The sequence below is a fragment of the Pseudopipra pipra genome, chromosome 29, assembly GCF_036250125.1.
Source record: "Pseudopipra pipra isolate bDixPip1 chromosome 29, bDixPip1.hap1, whole genome shotgun sequence".
NCBI classification, from domain to species: Eukaryota; Metazoa; Chordata; class Aves; order Passeriformes; family Pipridae; genus Pseudopipra; species Pseudopipra pipra.
Window position 1 is genome coordinate 1,689,052 of NC_087577.1, and position 23,623 is coordinate 1,712,674.

A 23,623-nucleotide genomic window follows, 5' to 3' on the forward strand; every position below is an offset into this window, starting at 1 on the left:
AATACAGAGGGGGAAAACAGGGCGGCCCCCCCGCCCCCCGTGCTGGAGTGGGCGGGAAGGGAGGGCTGCCTCCTGCCTCAGTTTCCCCAGCCGGAGCAGGAGGATCCAAGTTGCTCTGGCGCGGGGTTGCCACGAGAGCAGCCAAGAACACATGGAGACACCCCCCCAGAGCAGCACAGAAGGGAAGGGACAACTCTCCCTCACAGGGTGGATCTGGGGGTGCCAGGACCCCGCGGCCCCGGGGTCCCCACAGCCCAGCAGCCTTGCAGTGAGGAGGAGGAGGAGGAGGAAGCTGCGGGCACTCGGCACCAGCTGGTTGTGACGACCCAACCTTGAGGGGAAGGAGACGCAGGAGAGGAGGATGGAGGAGGGAGCGATATTTATTTTTCTCACTAGGGCAAAGCAGGGAGGGGGGTCCCAGCCCTGGGGCAGCAACACCGGGGGTCAGGAGGGGGGTGCTGCTGTCCCAGTGACCCCCCGACACAATGGGCAACTGGGAGCACTGGGGCCAGACAGTGCTCCTGCCTCCTGGGCTGGGGAGATGAGAGGACCCCCGAGGCTCCTCCCAGGGAGGCTCCTGTTTTCTTTCGGGGGGGCTCAGGAGCTGCTTCTCCGCCGGCGCAGCAGCGCGATGGGGGGGCTGCTCTCCTCCTCCTGGTCGCTCTCACAGCAGCGCTGGGGGCACAGGGGGGGCTGGAGGGCAGGGACAGGACTCCCCCCGGGGAGGGAACCCCCCCAGAGGAGAGGGCACCCCAGGTGAAGATAACTCCTTTGCACAGCCACTGCACAGCACCCCCTCCATTTGGGGGGGGTCAGGCCTCCCAGATCCCTTCTCCCTCTCCCCAGCCCGTGTTGGGTGGGCTCTGGGGGGCTCCTGGGTGCTCACCAGCTCCTCATCCTCCTTGCTCAGGCCGCAGAGCAGCCGCGTGCGGCACAGCCGGTTGCAGGCGGACACCATGTTATAGGAGAGCTGGGGGGCAGGAGGGAAGGGGGTCCAAGGTGGGGGTCCCTCCCCAGCTCTGCCCTCCCCCCCAGCATTACACCTCCACATTGCAGACCCCCGAGAGGGAGCCAGCCTTGGGATGCAGCCCAGCCCGAGCTCCCCGGGGGCCTCAGGGGTGGTGGGACCCCCAGGGCCGGGAACCCCCTCACCTTCCACTTCCTCACCTTCCACTTCCTCCGAGCGTTGAACTTGCGGAAGTTTCTCATGTTGATGGAGGAACGACTCCGGCTCAGCACCTGCTTCCTGCTCAGGGGCTGTGGGGGCGAGGACACGTCACCGTGTCCCCACCTGCATTCCAGGGGTCTGGCACCCACCCCCTGCCTGCCCCTCTCACCTTGATCCAGGGGTGCACCAGGCACTCGGCCGCCGTCATGCGGTGCCTGCACACAGGGGGAGGGATGGGGTGGGGTGGTCCCTGCCCCACCCATCCACCAGGGGATGGGGATGATGGGGATGGGAGTGGTGGACATGGGGATGGAGGTGGAGATGGGGATGATGGAAGTGGAGATGGGGTGGGAGGGAAATGGGGATGGGGATGATGGGGATGGGGATGATAGAGATGGGATGGGGATGAGATGGAGATGGGGATAATGAGATGGGATGGGGATGGGGATGATGGGATAGGATGGGGATGGGATGGAGATGGGGATGATGGAGATGGGGATGATGGGATGGGATGGAGATGGGGATGGGGAAGGAATTGAGGGTGGGGATGACAGAGGTGGAGGTGGGGATGGAAATGAGAAGGAGGTGGAGACAGAGATGATTGGATGGGGATGGCAGTGGAGATGGAATGGGGATGGGGATGATGAAGATGGGGATGGCCATGGGGATGGGGATGGGAGGAGATGGAGGTAGACCTGGTGGGCTGGGATGGGGCCTTACTCTGGGTCCTTCACCAGCAGCTGCTGGATGAAGTCCTTGGCCATCTCGGAGGTCTGGCTGAAGCAGCGCTCCTCAAACTCGTAGGCACCAGCCACGACGTTGGAGAGGGTCTCAGCATCCGTCTCACCCTGGAAGGGGGACAAGCCGCTGAGCCTGTGGGGACATGACAGAGCCACTGAATGCTGGGACGTCACTGGCTCGGCCACCCCAGCAGCCCCAGTGTCCCTGTGCCTCAGTGTCCCCAGCACAGGGAGCACTGCCCCACACTCACAGGATGTAGGTGATGACCCCAATGCTCCTGAAAGGCAGACATGGGTATCAGATACTGCTCCCCCTGGGGCCCCCCCATGCCCGTGGCACCCGGGGGGGGCCCTCCCCACCCACCAGCTCAGCCCGGTGCCCCCAGGCCCCTGGTCCTCACCACATGTCGGTCGCGGAGCTCAGCGGCTCATAATTGATCACTTCAGGAGCTGGGGCGAACAGAGAGCCCGGGCAGGACATCAGAGGGGACAGCACCGGCCTGCCACCTCCCTCCCTGCACACCAGGGGTCCCTTTGCCACACCCCCAGGGACGTGCCAGCCCCTACCGATGTACTGGGGGGTCCCGCAGAGGCTTTTGAAGGTGACACCATCCTCCAGCTGCTGGGCCAGCCCAAAGTCGATGATCTTGATCCGGGGCTTGGGGACGTCCCTCTCCTGCAGCATGATGTTCTCGGGCTGTGGGGACGTGGTGGGGTGAGGAGGGGATGGCAGGGGGTGCAGCAGCACCCTGGGGAGCTGGGCAGGGTGTGGCCAAGGCTCCGGAGGTGCCTGGAAGGGCAGATGCAGCCCCTGGATCCTCAGGGAGCAAGGGCAGGGCGTCTCCGTGGGCACCTTGAGGTCGAGGTGGGCAATGAGGCGGGCGTGCAGGTACTCCACCCCGCGCAGGATCTGCCCCAGGAACTCGATGGCCTCCTCCTCCGACAGCGCCTCCTTCTCCGCGATGAAGTCGAAGAGCTCCCCCCCGGCGATCCTGCGCACGGCGGGGCGGGGGCAGCTCGGCCACCTCCGACACGGGGCACAAAAAGGGCTCTGTCCCCCCCGCCCCAGGAGCCCACTCACAGCTCCAGGACGAGCACCACCTCGGCTCTGCTGGCGAACAGGTCGTGGAGCCGCATGATGTTGGGATGGCTGAGCTGGCGGAGGATGGCGACTTCCCGCTCCACCTGGGCCCGCTCCAGCCCCAGGCGGCTGCCCCAGCAGCGCCGCGTCTTCACAAATTTGGCGGCGTAGAAGGTGCCGGTGCCGCGCTCGCGGCAGCGCCTCACCACGCCAAAGTGCCCGCTGCGGAGAGAGGCTGGGCTGGGGCACGGCCGGGCTGACCCCAAAGCAGGGGAGGACCCAGGCGTCCGGACACCTCCAGGGCAGCTGGGACCCCTGCCTGTGCCCCTCTCACCTGCCTGGATCCCTGCCTGTGCCCCTCTCACCTGCCTGGATCCCTGCCTGTGCCCCTCTCACCTGCCTGGATCCCTGTGCCCCACTCACCTGCCTGGATTGCTGCCTACACCCTGCTCACCTGCCTAGACCTTCTCACCTGCCTGCACCCTGCTTACCTGCCTGGATCCCTGCCTGCACTGTGCTCACCTGCCTGGATCCCTGCCTGCACTGTGCTCACCTGCCTCGACCCCACTCACCTGCCTGCACTGCACTAACCTTTCTGGATCCCTACCTACATGGCACTTACCTGCCTTCATCCCACTCACCTTTCTGTACCCCACTCACCTGCCTGGATCCCACTCACCTGCCTGGATCCCTGTCACCTGCCTGGATTCCCATTCACCTGCCCAGATCCCACTCACCTGCCTGGATCCCTGCTCACTTTCCTGGATCCCGCTCACCTGCCTGGATTCCTGCTCACCTGCCTGGATTCCCGCTCACCTGCCCAGATCCCTGCTCACCTGCCTGGATTCCTACTCATCTGCCTGGATCTCACTCACCTGCCTGGATCCTACTCACCTACCTGGATTCCCGCTCACCTGCCTGGATCCCACTCCCCTGCCTGGATCCCACTCCCCTGCCTGGATCCCACTCACCTGCCCAGCTTCTCCAGCAGCTCATACAGGTCCTCCACGTTGCCCGGGCTCGGGGCAGCCTCCAGCCCCTCGCCCTCTGCAGCCCCCCCGGGCTCAGCCTCATCCTGTAGGGTGGCACCAGGACCCGGCTCAGCCGCCTGCCCAGGCTGTGGTGACTGTGTCCCCAGAGCTGGGGGTGCAGGGACCCCCATCCCACAGAGCACCCCAACCCCCCCAGCATACACTGGGGGATTCTCCAGTATCCAGTGGCTGAGTCCTGGCCCTGCCCAGTTCTCCCAGTTCTCCCAGTTCCCATTAAACTCCCCAGCGTGTGGAAACTTGGAGACTTTCACTCCTTGACCAAGGGCCTGCAGGAGCTGCTCAGGGGGGCTTGGAAATGGGGCAGGGGTGGGAAGGGAGGGGGTTCACATCAGCCCCCCTTGCCCCCCACTGTGCTGAGGGTGCAAAATGCAGAGAAAAAACAACACTGTGGTTTGGTTTCTTAAAAAAGGGGGGATTAACAGCAGATGGAACCACCACGGTGAGCTCAGCCATGAGAGTTCCACCCTGTCACCCCCGGGCAGGGCCCCCCCACGTCCCCATGGCCGTGGCTCACCTGGGTGCTGTCAGGGGCGTCCCCCGGGCCCCCCTCGGGCAGGACCCCATCCTGGCCACCCTCGGCCATCGCTGCCAAGACAAGAAAGCACAGGGTGAGGGGTTGCAGCAGGTCTGAGCAGCAGGTTCTGGTAGTGGGGGGGCTGCAGGGGTGAGAAGCTGCCAGAATCCTCCCCCGTGTCTGAGAGAGTCGCTGCCGGCGGCTCTGGGACAGACCCCGACTGGCCAAGGCCGAGCCCAGCGGTGACAGCAGCAGCACCTCAGGATAAAAGAGTCCAGGGAGGGCAAAAAGTGATTGTGTGAGAGAAACAGCCCTGCAGAGACCAAGGTCAGCGAGGAAGGAGGGGCAGGAGCTGCTCCAGGGGCAGCAGAGGAGATTCCCTGGCAGTCCCTGGGGGTCCCTCGGGGAGCAGAGACCTGCCTGCAGCCCTGGAGGACCCCACGCTGGAGCAGGGGATGCCCGAAGGGGACTGTGACCCTGTGGGAAGCTGAGCTGGAGCAGGGTCCTGGCAGGACCTGTGACACCGTGGAAAGGGACTCAGATTGGAGCAGTCCCTAAGGAACTGCAACCTGTGAAAAGGGTCCACACTGGGCAGTTCCTGAAGGACTGAACCCATGGAAGGGACCCAGACTGGAGCAGTCCCTAAGGAACTGCAACCTGTGAAAAGGAATCCACACTGGAGCAGCTCCTGAAGGACTGAACCCATGGAAGGGACCCAGACTGGAGCAGTCCCTAAGGAACTGCAACCTGTGAAAAGGGATCCACACTGGAGCAGCTCCTGAGGAGCTGCAGCCCGTGGGAAGGACTCACACTGGAGCAGGGCAAGGACTGACTCCTCTCCCTGAGCAGCAGCAGAAACAACCTGTGCTGAAGTGACTGGGGTCTCCATTCCCATCTCCCTGCACCTCTGGAAGGAGGAGGTGGAGCCCAGGAAGGAGGGAGGGGTGGGGAAAGGTGTTTTTAACTTTATTTTACTTCTCATCATCCTGCTCTTAGGTGATTGATAATAAATTCAATTAATTTCCCCAAGTCAGGTCAGTTGTGCCCATGGTATTAAGGGGTCAGTGACCCCTCCCTGCCCTAATCTCAGCTCAGAAGCCTTTTGTTACATTCCCCCTGCCCTGTCTGGGTGAGGAGGGCAGTGATGGAGCGGCTTCGGAGGCACATGGAGTCCAGGCAGGGTCAGCCCACCACAGAGGGGAGAGGGGTTTTGGGGGGGGATGGACACCTGCCTGAACCTGGCACTGTCCCCCTCTGAGGGGGGGGACATCTCTCGTCCCCAGCAGCTCCAAGCCACAGACCAGCCTCTCTGGGCTCACACAGAGCAGGACCCAACCCTCCCACACCTCAGTGTCCCCGGCTGCAGGAGGGGGTGGGTGATTCTCCAGCAGTGGGGGCAGCGGGACCAGCAGGGATGCAGAGAATGGGCACTGGGGCTCCAAGCCCTGGTCTTGGGGCCACCTCGTTGTCCCCAGTGCTGTGTCCCCAGGAGCAGGAGGTTTCCTGGGCCAACAGGGTCCAAGGTCACCAGGAAAGGGATTGGGACAGTGATATTGGCCACAGGTGGGGTCCTTCCCCAGGAAAACCAGGGGAGATCCCGGATGGATTTGAGCCCCACAGGACAGCCCCTGGGGGGACTGGTTGGATGCAGCCTGGCAGCGCATCCCCGGCCCCACAGGGCTCTGCTTGCACCAAACAGGGGCTGGGCCCCTTCCTGTCCCCCCACAGTGGCCCCTAAGGACAGTGAGTGGTCTCCAAGCCTGGTGCCCCCTCGCTCTGTCCCGCTCCCACCCCAGCTGTGCCCCCTTACCCTCCCCGAGCCTTCCTCCGCACCCGGCAGCGCTTCTCCCTCGCTCTGGCCAGGACAGGGGACAGCCACTGCTCACGGTGACCGTCCCGTGGCCCCCCCAGGCTGGTGGGGGCCCTTTGGGGTTGGTGGGGGCAGCCGGCCAGGCACTGCTGGGCCCTGGCACCGCACGGAGCCGGCTGGTCCCGGGGCTGGTACGTGCACGGGGGCGGCTGCAGCTGAAGCTGGGCCAACGTCCCTGGCACGTGACGTGTCCGTGGGGTGACAGTGTGTCTGTTTGTCCCCTGGGATGGACACAAGCAGCCAATCCCCCCATCCCTTGCTGGAGAGCCCACTCTCACCGTGCTGCAGAGCTGCTTTGGCAGGGAGGGAAGCTGAGGCCCAGGTGGCCCCAGGCCACGGCCGAGCTCTGGGCTGCAGAGCTGGACCCGCAGGGGCTGTCCTGTCCCACCACATCCTGGTGCTGCCCACCAGGAAAACCAGCCTGGCCTCGGCACCAGCTGCTGGAAAATGTGCTCCTAGGTCAGCATCCAACTACCAAAAAGCTCCTGCAGGACCCCAAAACCCCCCAACTGACCGGGATGGCCCCCAGGCCTGGCAAGTCATGGGGAGCTGGGACCCCTCACCTCCAGCTCTGACCTTCCTCCAGCAGCCCCCCACAGCTCCAGGCTCTGCCTCGCAGTCCTGGCGTTCCTGGGGTGCTGGGGCAGGCTCGGGATGAGAAAAGCTCTTTGCGTTCCTCCTCCTGAGGGCTCTGGAGGAACCCCCCCAGCTGCAGAGAGGAGCCAAAAAAGGCCTTTTAGGGACAATTCCTGGTGGTTCCAGCACCTCAGCTCCTTAAGGAGTGGCCGGGACTCGGTGGGACAAGGTGCTGGAAGACGATGTCCCCCTCACCGATGTCCCCTCACTGATGTCCCCCCTTCCGATGTGCCGGTGAGGGTTCCAAACAGGAAACCTGGCTGACAGGACACCAACCCTGCGGAGGGGAAGTGAGTGGAGGGTGTGAGGGCTGTGGGGAGGGACAGGTTTCTTAAGGTGGAGAGAGCCGGCTCTGCGTGCCGGGGTCTGCCCAGGGCACTGGGCACCATCCCCACCCCGGGGCTTGCAGAGCCACCCAGCCCTGTCCCGGTGCGATGGATGAGTTGTCCCCCGCCCTAATCCCTTTCCTAATCCCTAATCCCCGCAACCCCCTGGGACGCAGCCGGGTTGGCACCGCTGTCGCCGTGGGGCGGCTGGAGCCTGGCACCGCCCGGAGCGAGGGTGGCAGCTGGCACGGGGCAGAGCAGCAGCGCAGGCAGCTCGGCCGCTGTTTGCTGTGTCGATGCCCCCGGCACTTCCCAGGAATGTGCCTGGCTCCGGCAGCCGGAGCCTGAGGAAGGGGGATGGTGCTGGATTCCACCATGCCAGGACCGAATCTTGGCTCATGGCGTGACCCTGGGCACACTGAGCCCCGCTCCCCCCTCTCCCGGCGAGGTCCCAGGATGAGGATGGGAGGAACAGGAGCCCCTTGTAGGTGTGGCTGTGCCGGTGGGAGGGTGGCCGGAGCCCCCTCCTCGCCACAGCCCAGCCTGTCCCTTGGGTGCCGGTGTCAGCTCGATGTCAGTCACCCCAGTGCCACCCTGCCACCTTCCCGTGACGTCTCCCCACCACGCGAAGGCTCTTTGCAGCTTCGGTTGCCGCTTCCTGCCCGTCGCGGGAGGGGAAGGCGCGAGCACAGGCAGGGCAGGGGCTCTGCCCACCCTGCCCGTCCCCCTGCCCACTCCACCGCCTCCAGCCACGGACACCCGGCCCACCGAGGCCGGACAGAGGTAGGAGCATGGGCTGGGGGTCAGGGCCGGGGTTGGATTCGTACCGAGGCCGAGCAGCGAACCCCGAGCAGGGGGACACGGGCCGGGCCGGCGCCGGGACACTCCCCCCACCCCAGGGCACGATGGAGGACGGGCGCGACAAAGGGGTGCAAAGGGAGGGAGTGGTGCCCCCTGCCCGCCCCAGCCCTACCAGCCAGATCTGAACCCCTCTGAAGGGGGAAGTCCAGCCCAGGAAGGTCTCTCGGGGCAAAACCTTCAGGCCCATTTCAAGTCTGACCTGAGCCGTTCCCACCTCAGGAGTGCAGGGTTTTGGAGGCACATCCCACCCCAGGGAGCAGAGCCCCCCGAGTTGCCCCACTGAGGCCAAGGTGCTGGGGGTGGGGGAGGCGGGATGAGCCCCCACCTCCGCGCTGGCCCCTCCCCGGGCTGGGGGACGCACAGCGAGCCAGGGACAGTGGCATTGTCCCCAGCTGCCCGGCCGTGCCCAGGCACGACCTGACTCGAATTCGCCTCCCCAGTGTTCCTCGAGCTGAGTTGCTGCAGTTTGGGTTGATTTGTTTCGCTTTGTCAGCGCCTTCCCCACCTTCCCCTGCCCGCGGGGGTGCAGGGCCGGGCTCGGTGCTGCCGCGGGTTAAAGGTGGAGCCGGGGTGCCTTTCCCGCGGCTGGGTGCCTCTGCTCTCAGACAAGCCTCTACCAGCTCCTCTGACTCAGCTTTGCCTCCCGGATCCAACCACCCCCAGCATCTTCCACTCCCTCAAGCATCTGCTGGGATTCACGTTGCTTTGCCAGGTGTTGGTGGCTTGGGGTGGAGCTCGGGGTCCCTCGGGAGCTGCTCATCCTCTCCCTCCCCTTCCTGGCGCTGACCTAAAACCTTTGGGGACTTTGTGGGGACTGGAGAATTCACATACTTTCCACCCACCTCCTCCCCACCCAGCTCACCCATCCCCAGGGCTTTTCTCCTCTGGGGTCCCGGGGTCACTGTCCCTTCCTGCCATGTGGATCCACACTGGGGGTGTGGGCCCAGGGTGGTGTCCCTGGGGAGGAGGAAGATGATGAGCCTGAGGCTGAGGGGCTCAAGGTGAAGGTGATGCTTACCCAGGTTGTTGGTGAGAGCAGCACCTGTGTGGGGGGTGTCATAGAGCCCTCCCACCCCCCAGTGCCCTACGGGCAGTGAGGGGGCACAGGGCAGCTCAGGACCCCAAGAGAGACTTCACTGCCCTGAACCTTTCTCCCCGTTCCCTGGGACAGGGGACTCCATGGATGACGACCGTCCCCTCTTCACCACCTTCAAACCCAGTGAGGACAACACAGCCAAGCCAGGAGCCAACACAACCCCCGTCCAGCCCCCGGGAGCAGAGCAGTCCCCGGGACACCACAACAGACATGGCAGGGTAGGACATGGGCACATGAGGGGTCCGTGCCCCCCTGGGCTGTCCCACCACTCCTGAGCTCACACACCTGCAGGGGCCGTGTCATTGTGGGCCTGCACGGAGCAGAACATCCCTGGGGCACGTCCTCACCCGAGCCCTGGCTGCTGTCCCCTTCCCTCCAGGTCCCACCAGGTTCCTTCTGGCCATCCCCACCAGGCTGGTCCCCACCAGAGCTGGTGGCCCTGCGTGCCCAGACGAGGCTGTGGTTTGAGCAGACACAGGCCTGGAGGTTGAGGCCCGAGGGGGAGCTCCCAGTTTGGTTCCATGGCTTCCTCAGTCGGAGGTAAGCGGGGGGAGGCCGAGGCAGCAAATGGGGTGGCCCCTTCACCCCCTCAACCTCCCCATCCCTGGGCTCCAAAACAGGGAGCTGGATCCCTGGATCCCACGGAGGGGGTGAGGGTGAGTGGCTCCCGGCTCCTTCCCACAGGGAGGCAGAGCAGCTGCTGCAGGATCGGCCCCTGGGCTGCTTCCTGGTCCGCTTCAGCGAGAGCACCGTCGGCTTCGTCCTCTCCTACAGGTGAGGGATCCCGCCCCCGTCCGAGGGGCCGACGTGCTCGATCCCGTCCCTCCCCTGGTGCCAATCCCGTCCCCTCTCCCTCCAGGGGCAGGGATCGCTGCCGGCACTTCGTGCTGGACCAGCTGCCGGACGGGCGGTACGTGATCCTGGGGGAGCCGAGCGCCCACGCCGAGCTGGCCGAGCTGCTGCAGCACCACACCACGGCCCCCATCGTGCCCTACCACGAGTTCCTCACGGCGCCCGTGCCCTGCACACGGGTGAGACCCCAGCCCCTCGTGAGCCCCTGCGGCCCTGGAGTCATTCCGGCTGCCGCGGATGGGCTGATTTTCCCAAGCTGGTGAACGAAGCCAAGGGAAGTCCAAGCATCATGAAAGCCACGGTTGGAACCGGAGCCACCCTGGCCACCGGGAGCAAGGAGCCAGCCCACGGGGAGCACTCCAGACCAGCCGGCATCTCTCTGCTCTCCCTGCAGGAAGACGAGCCCCGAGGAGGGACGCAGACCCCAGCTGGCAGCAGTGCTGCGCGTTCCCCGCTGAGCGAACCACCCGCAAAACTCCCGGAGTACAGCCCTGTGTCCCTGGAGCCCCCGGGAGCCAAGCCAGCAGCCCCGGTCCCCGCCCAGCCTGTGGAGCCCAGCGCCGAGGGGGGCTCCCCCAGGGAGGTAACGGGGCAGAGCAGGGGGGTGGAGACATTTTTCCAAAGGACAGCCCGGGCACAGCTCTCCCCAGGTGGAGGGGCACAGCCAGGACGGGGGCCGCAGCCCCAGCCACCACAGACCTTCATCTCCAACCTGTCCCGTCTCTTGCCCAGGCTCGCAGTGCCCCTCCATCGCTCCCAGCCAAGACCAGCTCCCGGGCCGTGGCTCAGGGGCCGCACAGCCCCGCCGGCAGCGCGGCAGCTCCCGAAGGTGCCTACGCCCGGGTGCACAAAGAAGCTGCTCCCCCCGTGCCCCCCGAGGCCAAGTACCAGCAGCTCATGTGCTTCCACATCTACGCCGAGCCCCGCGAGGGCAGCGCCCCCAGCCCCCCCACCTACTGCGAGCCGGAGGAGCCCATCCCCTTCTACGCCATGGCCCGGAGCTGCAGCCCCCGCGCCGCCCCCGAGGAGAACATCTACTCCGAGGTGGCGCTGGCCCGGCAGGACCCGCCCGCTCCGCTGCCCAGGGAGCCCAAAGGCGCCTTCTCCACGCTGGCCCCCAAATCCCGGCCCCACCGCCGGCTCTTCCGCAGCTTGTCCAGCCAGGATTACAAGAGGCGGCAGCTCCCGGCGGCTCCCACCGCAGACGGGGCGGAGAGAGGAGCCTCCAGCCCGGGCACAGAGGTGGGTCCCCCAGGGCAGGTCGCTGCTCTAGAGCTCAGTCCCAATAGGACATCAGAGTCACGTTGGGACTGAGGAGTCTCCAGGCCTCCTGGAGTCTGGGGGAGTTAGGGTTTGCTCCACACCAGGAGCACAGGGAGAATCACAGAAACCTAGAAATGGTTTGGGTTGGAAAGGACTGGAAAGCTCATCTCACTCCACCTCCCTGCCATGGGTAACCTTCCACTAACCCAGGTTGCTCCAAGCCCTGTCCAACCTGGCCTTGGACACTTCCAGGGATGGGGCAGCCACAGCTTCTTTGGGCAACCTGTGCCAGGGCCTCCCCACCCTCACAGGGAAGAATTTCTTCCCCATAGCCCATCTAGCCCTGCCTGCTGTCAGGGTGAAGCCATTCCCCTTGTCCTGGCACTCCCGTCCCTTGTAACTCCAGCAAAGCCGAGGGCTGGGAGGGTGAAGGACCAACTTTGAGCCATCTCCTGGTTCTCCAGTCCAACCTCTTCTCCCCGTGGATTCTGCAGGGTGTGCTGAGCCCTGTGCTGGAGTTGGATGACCCCATGTACGGCCGGAGCACACGCAGGGCCCAGCGGGGCACAGCCACGGATGAGAACGTGTACGAGCAACTGCCTGGGGACCAGCCCTGAGCCACCGGCACATGGGACAAGACCTGGCTCCCAGGCAGGAGGAACCTCAGCCTCCATCCCCCTGGAGGAAGACTTTGGCCCTGGGAGGAGACACCCAAGGCTGCTGTTGGCCCCAGCAGCCCTATGATGCTGATCTGCTCCGTGCAGAGCCCTACACTCTTCTCAAGCCCTGAGGAACAGCACACAGGGGACTGGAGTTAACTTACCTGTGAACACATTCCTCATTCATTAAATGAGGGTGGAAAAGGCTATTGCAGGAAAAACAGGGACAGGTTTGGCACAGTTGGTGCATCCAGTGTTAAACTGGCTGGAAGCTGGAGCGACACTGAACCTCCCCAGCCTGGAGCTCACACTCCAAGTCCTGCCTGCTTCCTCAGCCACAAAACTTGGGATAGCACCAAACCTGAGGACCAGCCCTGGCTGGTGGGATGGTACAGAGCCAGGACTGCCCCGAGGGATACCTGGTGGAGCACAAATCCCAGCTGGAATGACACCAAGCCACAGCAATGCTGTCAGCAGCCCGGGTGTGCCCAGCTCGACGGGAGCAGGGAGCCGGGACAGCCAAAGCTCCTTCCCAGAGGGAAAAGGAGGACTGGGGCAGCTGTAGCTGTTTTTATCTCTGGGGAAAAAAAATCACTGTCACTGCTCACAAACCTGAATTTTGTTGCTCTTAAAAGGCTGAAAGCAGAGCAGGAGCCCTCAGAACTCCCCTTAGTGCTAAACCTGAGCCGTTACTGCAACGTGAAATGAGAGTTCCAGCCTCTCCCAGCTCCTTCCAGCACCCCCCAAACCCTGATAAAGGGCAGTTTGGGCACACACAGGCTGTGCCCCATGCAGCAAACACCCCGGGTGAGGGGCTAAGCCCCTTGCCATGGAAATGGGGCTGGTTGGCTTCATTCAAAAGTTTATTCCTTTATCAAACCTCTTCTGGGAGGATTTCGCTGTACATACAAGATATGAATAAATTACTCAACAGTAACTTTATTCTGATCATTCAAATACTCAAAACGGGCTTTGCAAAGTACTAAACATCCAGGGAACTAAACTAGAAATGAGATTAGTTTAAAGTGTTCTAAGAAAAGACTTCAGTCATAGGGGGTTTCCTTGTTTTTAACAGACAACATGGGAGAAAAAACCCCTCTCGGGAGTTTTTCTTACTGGAAAAACAAATATTGGCCGTTTCAGCTGTGGTTACAAGTATAACCCAGAGTGGTGGGAATGTAAGTTAAATAACCAGACCAGCTCTCTGCTCCCCTCAGCATCACACGGTTTGGTGAACAACAAAGTGATGCCACAGAGATCTGGATCCATGGATTAGGCCAGCAGGGCTGCACAGGATTTGGAGTTGCATCACCTTGATGGAATTCCTTAAATAAAAAAAAGGTTTAATTTTAAGAAGTTAGGGTTGGACATGGTCTCCTCTTCCCACCCAGGAGGATAAAGTCAGCACTTAATTGGAACAGAACTGATACAAACAAGCTGGGGAAAAAAAATGTACAGTTGGCAGCTCTCCTCTGTGTGTGCCCAGAGGAAACACTGCCGAGCTCACTCCCAGCAGGACACTGGGACACTCAGTTTGATGAGTCTGGGAACAGCCTGGGGCACCACTGTAGGGGGAGGAGGAAAGAAGGGGGAAAAAGGAAGGACAATATACATACACACATGGCTCAGGGTATCCCAAAGCCCTGAGTGTGCCAGGCAGGAGAGCCTCATCACCGTGTGCGTCCTGCACGCGGGGACACCTCTCACAGACTGTCCTGCACTGGGGTGTCCCCTCAGCGTGGCTCAGGCTGTGGACACCAACTTAAAAACCAGGATGTCAAAATCATCAGCAGGAGAGGAGAGCTGGAGTGGCTCAGACATGAGGAAGCAGCCATGAGGACGTCTCAAAGATAAGGACAAAATAAAAAATCCAAAGCCAGGCTTGCTCTTGGAACTCACCGTCTCTTAGAAAGAAAAACGACACCCTCAATGCACAGCGAGTCCAGGAGAGCAAAGTGGGAATTGGGAGTTTATTGAGCCTCTGCCGGAGGGTCTGGCAGCAGGAGGAGCAGCCCCTGCTCCCACGGGACAGGAGCTCCAGCCTCGCTCCCGGCACATTCCCTGCGGCACCTCGGGACCGTCCTCGTTGGTCAGAACCTTCCACGGTATCGTTTACAAGGAGGGAAGGGAAGGATTACAGGTGGAGTTTCATCAGGACTGGCTTGCAGTGAACCTTCCTCCTGCCAGGCAAGGCAGCTCAGTGTCCTCCCTCCCGCCGAGCAGCCCCGTCCTGCGCGGGGCCCGGCTCATCCCCTGGGAGACGTGGGACACTGCGGGTCACGCGGGACGCCAGCCAGAAAGTGGGACAGATGTGTCAGAATCCGTATTTGGCCTGAGTCTGCCGTCTGCTGAGCTTGTTTTCAGACCATGTGTTTTTCAGTTCCAGCTCTCTCTCCTTGGCCTGCAGACACGGAGAGGATGCTGTTACGCTCTGCGTTTCAGTGACTCAGCAGCATTCCGGCCTCCTCCGGCCCCGCTCACATGGATTACAGAGCCCTTCAGCCAGAAGCCTCGTTACAGGAGTTCACACAATCATCCTGACAGAGGCCTGGATTAATTGGGCTGCACGGGCATTTCATTCATGCTGAAATGCAGCTTCTCTTGTGGGATGGGCTCAGCAGCCGCTCGACAACCCCGGGGTGGAATATGGACGGGATCCCAGAGCCTCGGGACACATGGGAAGGGTGAAGCAAAGCTGAAAACTCAGGGCTGGGACCCCCTCAGGGCCAGGACCCACCTCTGGCCCCACTGGAGCCATGGCACATCTCACCCAGGGCTGAGACAGCCCCTGGTCTGGTCCCACTGTGGGTCACCCAGGGCACAGAGTATTCCCAGGGACATCCCCTGGTCCCCAGCTGCTGGAACAGCAGCTCCACCACTCTGGCCTTGTGCTGCCAAGCCTTGAAATTCCATCTGGATTGGCTCCCACACCAGGGGAAGCCACTCACCTGATGGATCAGGTATGTGATCTGGTGTTTTCTCCTTTGCTGTCCCGTGGGCTGATCTCCTTTTTTCTGGAAAGCAAAAGGAGGTGAAGTGTTCAGCCTGGAGAGACACTGCTGGACAGCAGACCAAGGCCAGGGCCTGCACGCAGCCATCCCAGGCACCATTTGTTCCCTATTAAATGGCAGATTTCTTCATCTGAAGCAGTTCCTGGCTGGTCCTCACCACCCACACACCATGCTCTGAGCTCTCCTGATCTCTCATACGTCATCATTTACCAGGGTCCCTTGTCCCCACCCTGGTGACCGCCCAGCATCCAACACAGCTCCAGCTGGGGCTGATTTGGGATTTGAGGTCCCAACCCCAGCCAACCCTTGCCCTCCACCCCACCTTGCTGAAGGACTTCATGGTCTTCTCCTCCGTCAGGGACTTGGTCAGCCACTGCTGGGCCCCACTCAGCTGGTCATCACCTTTGATATCCACAAAGTTGATCTCCTCCCTCCCCCGATTCCGCTTGCCTTGCAGACGCTTGAACTGAAGGAAGAACAGAACAGCTGGAATTACACCCACCCATCACACCCTGACACAAGGCCGAGGGGCTGAGCCCCTGCTCCCTCCAGTGAGGGACAAGGCACAGCAACAATTTTCCAGACAGGATTTTTATCTTTAGGAGATTTCTGCTTTGCTGTAGATCAGAGTATCTAAAGCTACTTAGCATGAAGGTTATCATCTCATTTTCCTATGCTGAAAACAGCCATTTATTCCTGCTTCCAGCCTTGCTCAGGAGACCCCTGGAGTCCTGAGTGTCCAGGGAGGCACCTGGCCTGTACCAGCCATTCTGTGGCCACATGGCCATGGGCAGTGACTGTCCCCATGCTGGGCACTGATGAGGCCCCACCTTGAGTCCTTGGGTCAGTTTTGGGCCCCTCATGACAAGAAAAATGTTGAAGGCCTGGAGTGTGTCCAGAGAAGGGAATGGAGATGGGGAAGGGTCTGGAGCACAGGAAGGGTCTGGGGAACTTCTGAGGAGTGACTGAGGGAGTTGAGAGGGCTCATCTTGGAGAAAAGGAGATTCAGGAGGGACCTTTCTGGCTCTCTACAACTCCTTGACAGGAGGGTGGAGCCACATGGGGGTCGGGCTCTGCTCCCAGGGAACAAGGGACAGGATGAGAGAAAACGGCCTCAAGTTGTGCCAGGGGAGGTTCAGGCTGGATATAGGGAAAATTCCTACACCCAAAGGGTTGTCCAGCCCTGGCACAGGCTGCCCAGGGCAGTGGTGGAGTCACCGTCCCTGGAGGAATCTAACAGCTGTGTGGATGTGGCACATCAGGACAGGGTTTACTGGTGGCCTTGGCAGTGCTGGGGGAACAGCTGGACTCCATGATCTTGGAAGGCTTTTCCAACCCCAACAATTAATTCTGTTCTCATCAAGCCTGCAGACCTGGCTGGAGCAGGAGCTCAGCAGACTGTGGGAAGGACTCACATGTCCACACCACAGCTCGAAACCCCATGGAACAACCACCCGGCCCATCCCAGGGGAAGCACAGGACGTGCTGCGGGGGCAGGACCGTGGCTGCCAAGTGGGTCCTGTGTTCTGGGAGAGCTCAAAGCCAAATTCCACAGCAGGACAGACAAAGTGCCAACCGCTTCGTCGTCGATGAAGGAGGAGTCGGTGCTCGTCTCCTGCGGCGGTGCCTGGGCTGGTTCCACCTCCGGGTAGTACCCGCTGCTGTAGTAATCCTGGCAGGGAAAGGGAAGCCAGTTTGTCACGAGAGTGAAGCAGGAGGGATCCTGCCCGTGGGCTGCTGCTTTTTCACCCCGAGGGATTTCATCAGAGGTACAAAACAACAAATGCTTTGAGGGGCTTTTCACAACAGCCTGGAGTGACAGGACACTGGGGAATGGTTTCCTACTGCCAGAGGGCAGGGTTAGATGGGATATGGGAAGAAATTCTCCCCTGAGGGTGGTGACACCCTGGCACAGGTTGCCCAGAGAAGCTGTGGCTACCCCATCCCTGAAAGTGTCCAAGGCCAGGCTGGACAGGGTTTGGAGCAACCTGGGATAGAGGAAGGTGTCCCTGCCCATAGCAGGGGGTGGAACGAGATGGGCTTTAGGGTTCCTGTGGACCCAAACCAGTCTGTGATTTTATGAATTTCTAGAAACAATGTGGGCTCAAACACCAGCTCTGGTGAGCCCCAACTCTGCACTCTCACACCAGGGGCATTTTCACAGGAATACAGCTGTCCAACATCCGTCCAGCAAAGAACATCTGCAGCTCTTGTGCCACAGGAACCCCCCTTGTGTCCAGTGGTGTGGCTCCCTGCTCTGTGTTCTGGCCAGCTCACAAAAGATAGAATTTCCTGCTCCGTGTCCTGGTCAGTTCTCAAAGGTTGGATTCCCTACTCCGTATCCCAGCCAGCTCACATGGGCTGGATTCCCTAGTCCATGTCCCACGTATCTCACATGGGCTGGATTCCCTGCTCTGTGTCCTGGCCACGCACATGGGTTGATTTCCCTGTTCCATGTCTCTTACTCCACCTCCCAGCTAGGCTGGATTCCCTGCTCTGTGTCCCAGGTAGTTCACATGGGTTGGATTGCTACTCTGTGTCTCACCCAGCTCACATGGGGTGGATTCCCTGCTCCATGTACTGGCCAGGTCACAGAGGTTGCATTCCCTGCTCCATGTACTGGCCAGGTCACAGAGGTTTGGATTCCCTGTTCCATGTACTGGCCAGGTCACAGAGGTTTGGATTCCCTGCTCCATGTACTGGCCAGGTCACAGAGGTTTGGATTCCCTGTTCCATGTACTGGCCAGGTCACAGAGGTTTGGATTCCCTGTTCCATGTACTGGCCAGGTCACAGAGGTTTGGATTCCCTGTCCCATGTATCTCTCATGGGCTGGACTCCCAGGAGCAGCTGCCCCAGTAGGTAACTCAAGCCCCTCACCCCAGTTGTGCCCAGAGCCCCTCCCTTCACCTGCAGCCAGCGCACCCACCTGGTAGTAGCCGCCGGGCTCGCCGTAGGCAGGGGGGAACTGGCCGTAGGGGTGGCTGCCGTAGTCCTCGCCGGGTTTGGGTGCCCAGCTGTGCTGAGCCCCGCTCGAGCCCGCGCCCGTCTTGAACTCCAGAGGGGCGTTGGCGGCCGCGTCCTGGAACTGGGGCTCCGGCTCTGTGCCGGGCGGGGGGTCCTCCGCGCCCACCGTGCCGGGGTACAGGTAGGGCTCGGCGGCCGCGGCGCTGGGCTCGCTCCTGTCGGACAAGGAGAAGTAGTTCTCTGGCTCCAGCTCCTCGTCGCTGTCCTCCTCCTCCTGCGTGATCTGCTTGGTTACCTGCAGCGCCGCGCTCTTGGCCGCGGCTTTGATGGCCGACGGGGACGGAGTGGTGGGCACGGCCGGCTTGGACGCGGGTTTGGCTTTGGAGGAGGAAGAGGTTGGGGCCTTGGCAGGCTTGGAGTCGGAGTTCTCTCCTGCCTTCCTGGAGAAGGCGTAGGGCAGGAGTAACCGGTTGGTCTCTTTCACTGTCAGGTTTTTGGGCTGAGGAAGCAGAGCGGACAAGCCGGAGCCCTCGCCGCGTCCCTGGGGAGATAGATCCGTGTGGGACAAGTGGATCACAGGAATAAGAGAAAAGAGTGAGACTATTTACTTTTCCTGATTATCTGCTAATTATCCCCCCCAATTCTTACAACACTCCTGGGTTTCCCAACACTTGGCTGCACAAAAGGCCAGGGCGCTTTGAAGGGAAACTGGCAAGCATCTGTCCAACTCCCAAATTGATGCCTCTTTCTCCAAGATTTGAATTGCCCAAAAAAGAGACTTGACACCCCACCAGATTTCAGGAATATCCCCAAAGCCATGAGCTGATCAGAGTGGCTGATTCACATGAGTGGAAGGCCAAGACTGGTCACAGTCAAACGCTTTTTCCCGTGACACTTGTTCAATTGAGTGCCCTCGGTATTTACCTGAAGAGTATTTTTCTTCTTTGCTGGTTCATCTTCCTCTGAATCTGACTGAGAGAGAAAACCAGAGCTCAGCAAAACCTGAGATACTAAACTAAAAAAATACTATTAATAAATCCCAGGAAAATAAATCCAAGGGAAGAACTCCAGGGCCACAGCAGCAGGTCAGGGCTCTCCTTCAGAGGGACAGACAACAATGGAATTACTGAAGCACAAATCACACAAAGGGTGTAAAATTCACTGCAGGGACACAGGGAATTATTCCCAATAACATTGGAACTGCTAAATATCCAGTTAAAATTTGAGTGAAAAGCCTGGCTGGCATCAGAAAAGGCTCTCAATATCTTTATGCCTTCATGGCTTCGCAGAGGACTTGGAAGACGCAACAGGAATCAAGGGCTTGTACCAGTTTATCCCCAAATCATAAACCAGGGAAAGACAAGGAATGTGTATAAATAAAAGGAGTCAGGAGAGACCATAAACCCATGTGTTGGTTTGGGAGAGAGGAGACACTGCAGCCGCCCTGGAGCATCTCCATGGGATGAACTACAGGGATGGGAGGGATTTTAAGGAGAAAGAGGGATGTTAGTCACAGGCCCAGGGACTTCTAGGAATCCCAAGCTCCAGTTTTGTCCCTTCAGTGTTCATTCACTCATTTGACATCAATGACCTGTGGGATTTGTGGTCAGAGCCCACACACCGGAGCATGGAGTACAGGAAGAACAAATCCCTGTTCATTCCAGCTGCCTGGAATCACACCACAGAGCTGCAAGGAGGTGAGTAAGCAAGAAGTGGGTATGAGGGACCGGTACATCCCTCATCCATCTGCCCCAGAGGCTGAGCTCTGTGTCCCACTGTCCGGTGTCCCTCTGGCAGCCACGGCACAGGGAGCTCTGGCTCTGGAATTTGCCAGACTGGGATGGTTATTGGGAGCAGAGTGTGGTTCAGGGAAGGCTGGGGAGCCAGTGTCCTCCCCCCTCTCCCTGTGACCCCTCAGACTCTCCCAGCAAAGCAACAATGCTGATTTTATCTGGGCTCCCCCAAGGTTCTGCCAGACCACTATTAGTGGATGTTGTTTATAAATGCAAAGTCAAACCTCTTCCTCAAGGCACCTATCCCCAGGGAAACGACTCCAAGCTTCCAGTTCAGCTCCTCCTACAGCCACAGGTGCTCCTGTCACACCAGAACCGTCACACCAGAACCAGCGATGCCACCGTCACCTCTGTGTGAGGTTGGATGGGACTCTGGGCAACCTGGGCTAGTGGAAGGTGGCCCTGCCCGTGGCAGCCAGTGGGATGGGATGAGCTTTAAGGTCCCTTCCAACCTAAACCACTTCAGGATTCCATGTGCTGGTTTAGATTGGGGTATTGGGAAAAAATTCTTGGCTGCCAGGGTGGTGAGGCCCTGGCACAGGCTGCCCAGAGAAGCTGTGGCTGCCCCATCCCTGGAAGTGTGCTCCCAGGTCGGATGAGGCTCTGGGCAACCTGGTCTAATGGAAGGTGTCCCTGCCCAGGGCAGAGGGTGGAACCGGATGAACTTTAAGGTCCCTTCCAACTCAAACCATTTCAGGCTTCTATGACAGTGCTGTCCCAGAGGGAATGAGCAGAAAGGGAGAGGATGGAACCTGATCAATGGGAACCCTGAGTCAAAAAACAGGTGGGCGGGGAAGTGCCTTTCCCTGCTCTCATTGTTTGGATTCAGGAGCCCCGTAAGGCACAGGGCACCGTAAACACCAAAAAAGCACAAGCTGAGAAGGAAATGGTCATCTAAAAGTCTAGAAGTTGCCCGATGCCCTTAGATAAATAACCAATAAATTGACAGGAAAATCTATCAACTGCACAGGAGGCAAGAGAGACTTTTTGGGGCTACGAGGCCCTGCAGCTCCACACCATCAACTCGTTAACTCCAGAAGTAAAGAAGGGTGCAGATAATCTGGGTTTTGCTGCATTATGATTATAAATAAGGTTTCTATATCAGTTTAATTCTGCAAAGCGCTTTAGGATTAGGGCAGGCAGCCAGGACGACCTTCCCCGTGGATGCCACAACAATAGATCTCGGTGTGTTACGGTGGGAGAGAGCGAGGGAAAGAGACCCGCGGCGGGGGAGGGAGGTTTGACCCCCGACGGGCTCGAGCGGCGGGGGTTCGCTCCATACTCACATCTCCCTTCTGCAGCTCGGGCGCCGCGATCCGCACCGGCTCCGTCCTCTTCTTTGGCTTGGGGAGGCCCAAACCCGCGCCGGGGGCGGCCGGGCCGGGCGGGCCGGGGGGGGAGGCGGCGGCCGCCGCGTTCCTGGGGGGCGGCAGGAGGAGGCCCCTCGGCCTGGGGGGCTCCGCGTCCCCGTCCCCGCTGTCGGCCGGCTCGGGGGGGCTCTCAGCCCCGGCCTGGCCCGGCGCGGCGCTGGCGAAGCCCCTCACGGCGGGCGGGGGGCCCATGAGGAACGGCGGGGGCACCGCGGGGGCTCTGGGCGGGGGCAGCGCGGCGAAAAGCCCCCCCCGGGCCGGGGGCTGCTCTTCTGCGGCCGGAGGGGAAGCGGGAGCTTCCTCCTCCTCGGCCGCCGGCTCTTCTGCATCGCTGTCCTCCTCGCTGCTGGCGTAGGCCACGAGGGACATGGCCCCGGGGAGGGCGGCCCTCGGCGGGCAGCAGCCGCTACGCGAGGCCGGGGATCCGCCCCTCCGCGCTAGGCCGCGCCGCCGCCGCGCCTTCAGCGCCCGCGGCGGGGAGGAAGGGACGGGCTGAGGGGAGGCTACGCCGCCATGGCGGCCTCTCTCCGTGCCGGCGGCGGAGCCGCGGAGCTCGGCGAGGCGGCAGCGGCGGCTCCGCGCTCCCCGGTAATGGCTGCCGGCAGCGCCCCGCTACTCGCGCCGCGGCGCCGCCGGACTACAACTCCCGGCGTGCTCCGCGCGCGGCGCCCAGCCCGCCTCCCGGGTGGCCCCGCCGCGAGGCTCCACGGGAAATGTAGTCCGCGGTGCCACGCGGCAGGACCCCCGGGCGGGACCGGGACCGGGATCGGGACCGGAGGAGGGGGATGCGGGAAGACCCCGGGGGGACGAGACGCGATAGGGATGGAGACGGGGACGGGGACGGGGACGAGGATGAGGAGGCGGGAGGGCTCGGCCCGCCCCGCCCCGGCCAGGCTGCGCAGTTCATCGCCAAACTGCGGCTCCCGGTGTGTCCCCAGCGCCCGGTGCGGTGTCACCGGGGCAGACACCGAGCGGCTCAGAGGCTCTTCCTTCCTCCCATCCTTTCATCCCGGTGTAATTCTGGGGTAGGATCAGGCCTGCAAAGCCCCGGTGGAGGCTGCTGGAGCGGGATGCGGGAGCTCCCGGCCGGGATTCCCGAGCAGCCGGTTTATCCCTCCAGCGCCCCGCTGACTTTCGGTTTGACTCCTTTGACCTCCTTCTAGCTTGTTCTGGCCTTAATGAGCAGCGAGCTGGGCTCGAATTTGGGTCCCCAGCACCCAGGGAAGCGATTTGCAGAGGCACTGCACAAATAATTAAAGCAAAATGGAGATAAACGAGGAGCGTATCCTGAACCCTCTGTCGTTTGGAATGGTGTGAAATCCAGCCGGTGCGCCCTGTGCCATCACTCCTGCCCTGCTCCGGAGGGCTGAGGAGTGTTAAAAATACAGTATTAAAAATAGGCACGGAGGCCTCAGGGAGCGGGAGGGATGGGCATGGGAGGCTGCAGGGAGCTGGGACACAGGAGTTACGTTTTCCCCCACTCTTTACACGGCCAAGACCCATGAGGGCAAAGCACAAGGACACTGAGGAGGAAATGTGGGTTCCGTGACCACCAGAAACAGTGAGACGTTGCCTTGGCTGTGACACGTGTGTGGCCACTTGTAGGGTGAACTCCTCGTCACAGGGGTCTGAACCCCAAAGTGTGTCATGGAGGTGTCCAAGCCTTTTCCCCTCACAGCTCTGCCCACCCACTCTCCAAATCCAATGGAAACTGAGACACAGATGGGGATTTTTGTGGGATTTTTATGGATCAGGCCCCCTGTTGCTGCCACTTCCCCAGCAAAACCTTCCTTGGGCTCATATAGACTCATATTTGAGCTGGAAGTGACCTTAAAGACCGTCTGTTTCCAACACTCCTGCCATCCTAAGGATGAGTTGGGATCTCCCCAGTGGATTTTTTTTCCCCACTCCTTCCTAAACCCCTAGATTTGTGAATTTTTAGGATTTAGGAAAGGGAAACAGGCAATTCCTCGAGAAGCACAGAGTGGTTCCACCACCCCGAGCTGTGATGTGAGGCCACCCTCGTCCTCTGCCAAGGAAAATCAACAAGGACCCTGTTGGGGAGAGGAGGGACCCAGTTTAAACAAGGTCCAGCTCCTGCTGTGCAGAAGGAGGGAGGAATCCTTGTTTCCCTCGGCATTTGTCCATTTTTCTGTTGAAGGTGGAGATTCCTCAGGCCTGGTCTCAGGATCCTGCTGTCAGCTGTGACCCCGAGGATTATTTATTTGTGTTACTTGTGTTACTTTTGCAGCTCGTTAGGAGAAATTAAGCCAAGGAAAGCACACAGGGATGGAAGGAAAGGAGCCCAGCCCTGGAACCCTGACTGCCAGGTCAGGGTGGAGGTTCTGGTCTTGGAAAGGGCTTAA

At 61.0% G+C, this 23,623-nt stretch overlaps 3 protein-coding genes across 5 annotated transcripts; 1 reads left to right on the top strand and 2 right to left on the bottom strand.

Annotated features, from left to right (window-relative positions):
* Positions 1 to 362: 362 nt before the first annotated feature.
* Positions 363 to 7,614, bottom strand: LOC135403968 (death-associated protein kinase 2-like). 3 transcript variants are annotated; one of them, XM_064638415.1, is made up of 13 exons: positions 6,989 to 7,614; positions 4,556 to 4,626; positions 3,961 to 4,064; positions 2,990 to 3,211; positions 2,762 to 2,900; positions 2,476 to 2,605; positions 2,310 to 2,358; positions 2,160 to 2,186; positions 1,889 to 2,041; positions 1,338 to 1,383; positions 1,168 to 1,257; positions 887 to 970; positions 363 to 675 (listed from the first exon to the last, which is right to left on the bottom strand). In XM_064638415.1, exons 2-13 carry the CDS (start codon positions 4,622 to 4,624, stop codon positions 598 to 600), a joined length of 1,191 nt encoding a protein of 396 aa, XP_064494485.1. In that variant the 5' UTR covers positions 4,625 to 4,626; positions 6,989 to 7,614; the 3' UTR covers positions 363 to 597. The 3 variants fall into 3 exon arrangements, with proteins under 3 accessions (XP_064494485.1, XP_064494484.1, XP_064494486.1); XM_064638414.1 differs by lacking the exon at positions 6,989 to 7,614 and adding an exon at positions 6,366 to 6,552; XM_064638416.1 differs by lacking the exon at positions 6,989 to 7,614 and adding an exon at positions 6,366 to 6,615 and having other exon boundaries at positions 475 to 675; positions 3,961 to 4,058.
* A 28-nt stretch (positions 7,615 to 7,642) lies between these two features.
* On the top strand, positions 7,643 to 13,055 carry SH2D2A (SH2 domain containing 2A). Its single transcript, XM_064638412.1, has 8 exons — positions 7,643 to 8,170; positions 9,420 to 9,562; positions 9,724 to 9,884; positions 10,029 to 10,118; positions 10,204 to 10,375; positions 10,591 to 10,779; positions 10,929 to 11,438; positions 11,954 to 13,055. Exons 2-8 carry the CDS (start codon positions 9,428 to 9,430, stop codon positions 12,074 to 12,076), a joined length of 1,380 nt encoding a protein of 459 aa, XP_064494482.1. The 5' UTR covers positions 7,643 to 8,170; positions 9,420 to 9,427; the 3' UTR covers positions 12,077 to 13,055.
* PRCC (proline rich mitotic checkpoint control factor) lies at positions 13,038 to 21,894 on the bottom strand. Its single transcript, XM_064638411.1, has 7 exons — positions 21,174 to 21,894; positions 19,019 to 19,066; positions 18,057 to 18,635; positions 16,706 to 16,801; positions 15,452 to 15,595; positions 15,067 to 15,132; positions 13,038 to 14,519 (listed from the first exon to the last, which is right to left on the bottom strand). Exons 1-7 carry the CDS (start codon positions 21,624 to 21,626, stop codon positions 14,433 to 14,435), a joined length of 1,473 nt encoding a protein of 490 aa, XP_064494481.1. The 5' UTR covers positions 21,627 to 21,894; the 3' UTR covers positions 13,038 to 14,432.
* Between the last annotated feature and the right edge of the window lie 1,729 nt (positions 21,895 to 23,623).